At 41.7% G+C, this 1,937-nt stretch overlaps 1 protein-coding gene across 1 annotated transcript; it reads left to right on the top strand.

Moving 5' to 3' along the window:
• Window positions 1–757: 757 nt before the first annotated feature.
• Window positions 758–1,456, top strand: LOC117182686. Its single transcript, XM_033375790.1, has one exon. It carries the CDS (start codon window positions 758–760, stop codon window positions 1,454–1,456), a length of 699 nt encoding a protein of 232 aa, XP_033231681.1.
• Window positions 1,457–1,937: the final 481 nt, after the last annotated feature.

Below are 1,937 nucleotides of genomic sequence, written 5' to 3' on the forward strand. Positions count from 1 at the left end.
GCTACGTTCTAGTACAACACCTTTAACATTCCTCCACCCTGCTTTATCCCCTAGCCTATGTGTTTATATGCTTGTCTTAAAGGAACTCTCTAGCGCGCTTTTCTTCGCACTCTCTTTGCTTTCCCTTTTCCTCTTCAAGAGATTCTCCCCCTCACTTATACTGGACGCTCTCTCCCTTGCCTGATCGCTTCTTCTGCTCCGATTCTTCCCCCTCCCTGTCGCGTCACTTGACACCGGGCCGTCGGTAACTGTAACCTATCCATACACAAAAGTACTCACTGCCGCCCACAGATGTCACTTAAGGCTGCTGCCGTTTACCGCTCTAAAATTTCAGTTTCTTTGCCCTATTTCACCTCTCACATCCCCTTTAGCCACCCTTTTCTCACCCCTTACATCCCCCATCACTACAAGAACTTCCCTTGCCCGCCATGAAGGCCCAAAAACCTGAACACAAAACTACCCCGCTTCCTTGCAAACCTAACCTCACTTTCCCTATTTAGCCAAATACCACCCCCAACTACAATGTAAATTAATTTCTTTCTTCCCAATATATCCCTCACAACCATACTCACCTCCTAGACTTCCACTCTCACACTTCACTCACACCTTCCACACAAACTTTGTAAAAACTTCTCACCGTCAAACAGTAGTTCAAACAGTAGTTTCTTCATTGAGAACACGATTTTGGATTTTATCCTGTAAAAATACAGTTAGAAGTGTGATAACAAATTGTGTTAGGTGTTTTAGAGTTGAACCAATGTCCCCCGAATATATTATGGGAAACTTACCATCAGCGCGCGTTACGCCCCAACGTCTGTTCATGACATGCGGAGTCGATTATGCTGGGCCGTACTATCTTATCGACAAACTGCGTGGTCGAAATGTAACTAAGGCATACATTTGCATTTTTGTATGTTTCGCCACAAAGGCGGTCCACATTGAATTAGCGCGCGATCTAAGCACTAATGCATTTTTTAACTGTTTATATCGATTTATCTCGCGTCGAGGAAAATGTCAAAAGATATATTCTGACAACGGTACGAATTTTGTCGGTGCTCGAAGTGAACTAAGCGAATTAGGTCAACTTATAAAAAGGCATGACTTCCAAACAGATGTTACTGACTTCCTAGGGAATGAAAAAATCTCTTGGCACATGAGTCCTCCCAATTCCCCTCACTTTGGAGGGCTTTGGGAAGCAGCGGTGAAATCCACGAAAAAACATTTGCGAAGAGTGATAGGAGACACTCGCCTTATGTATGACGAATTATACACAGTACTAACCCAAGTCGAGGCATGTCTCAATTCCCGACCCTTATCTCCTATCTCAACCGATCCTAACGACTTAATTCCTATAACACCTTGTCATTTTCTAATTGGAGACTCGTTAGTGGCTAGTCCACAACATGATTTGCGAGATACACCTCAAAATCGGTTCACTCGCTATGAGCACCTTTAGTATATGTTGCAGCATTTTTGGCAGCGTTGGCAGAACGAATATCTCGGCCAACTCCAGAAACGGAACAAATGGACTCAATCGACAGTCCTCCAGCTTCTGCCTGAAACAACGGTTATTGTTCGTGAAGACAAACTGCCACCTCTTAAATGGCGTTTAGGTCGAATCGAAAAGATTCACTCGCAGGAAAGGACAACTTAAAGCGAGTAGTCTCGGTGAAGGTTTCAGACTCGATGATTATACATTCGGTTTCAAAAATTTGTCCACAGCCCATATATATATATTTAAATCGATTCTATTAATACTATTTATTGTATGGTGATCATATATGTATCAATACGAAACCAAACTGATCAATTTTACCGATAATTGCAACTAATTAAGGGATATCATAGATTCGTTATAGTTATCGTCTGTTAGATTGTGTTTTTTAATCAATTTTAAATATTGCATTATATTTACTTTATGACTAATAACATGGTTG

Source organism: Belonocnema kinseyi, chromosome 2 (assembly GCF_010883055.1).
Source record: "Belonocnema kinseyi isolate 2016_QV_RU_SX_M_011 chromosome 2, B_treatae_v1, whole genome shotgun sequence".
NCBI lineage: Eukaryota > Metazoa > Arthropoda > Insecta > Hymenoptera > Cynipidae > Belonocnema > Belonocnema kinseyi.

Excerpts from the sequence above, each read along its gene's own strand:
- LOC117182686 (XM_033375790.1), top strand. The coding sequence starts at position 758 with ATGTCCCCCGAATATATTATGGGAAACTTACCATCAGCGCGCGTTACG.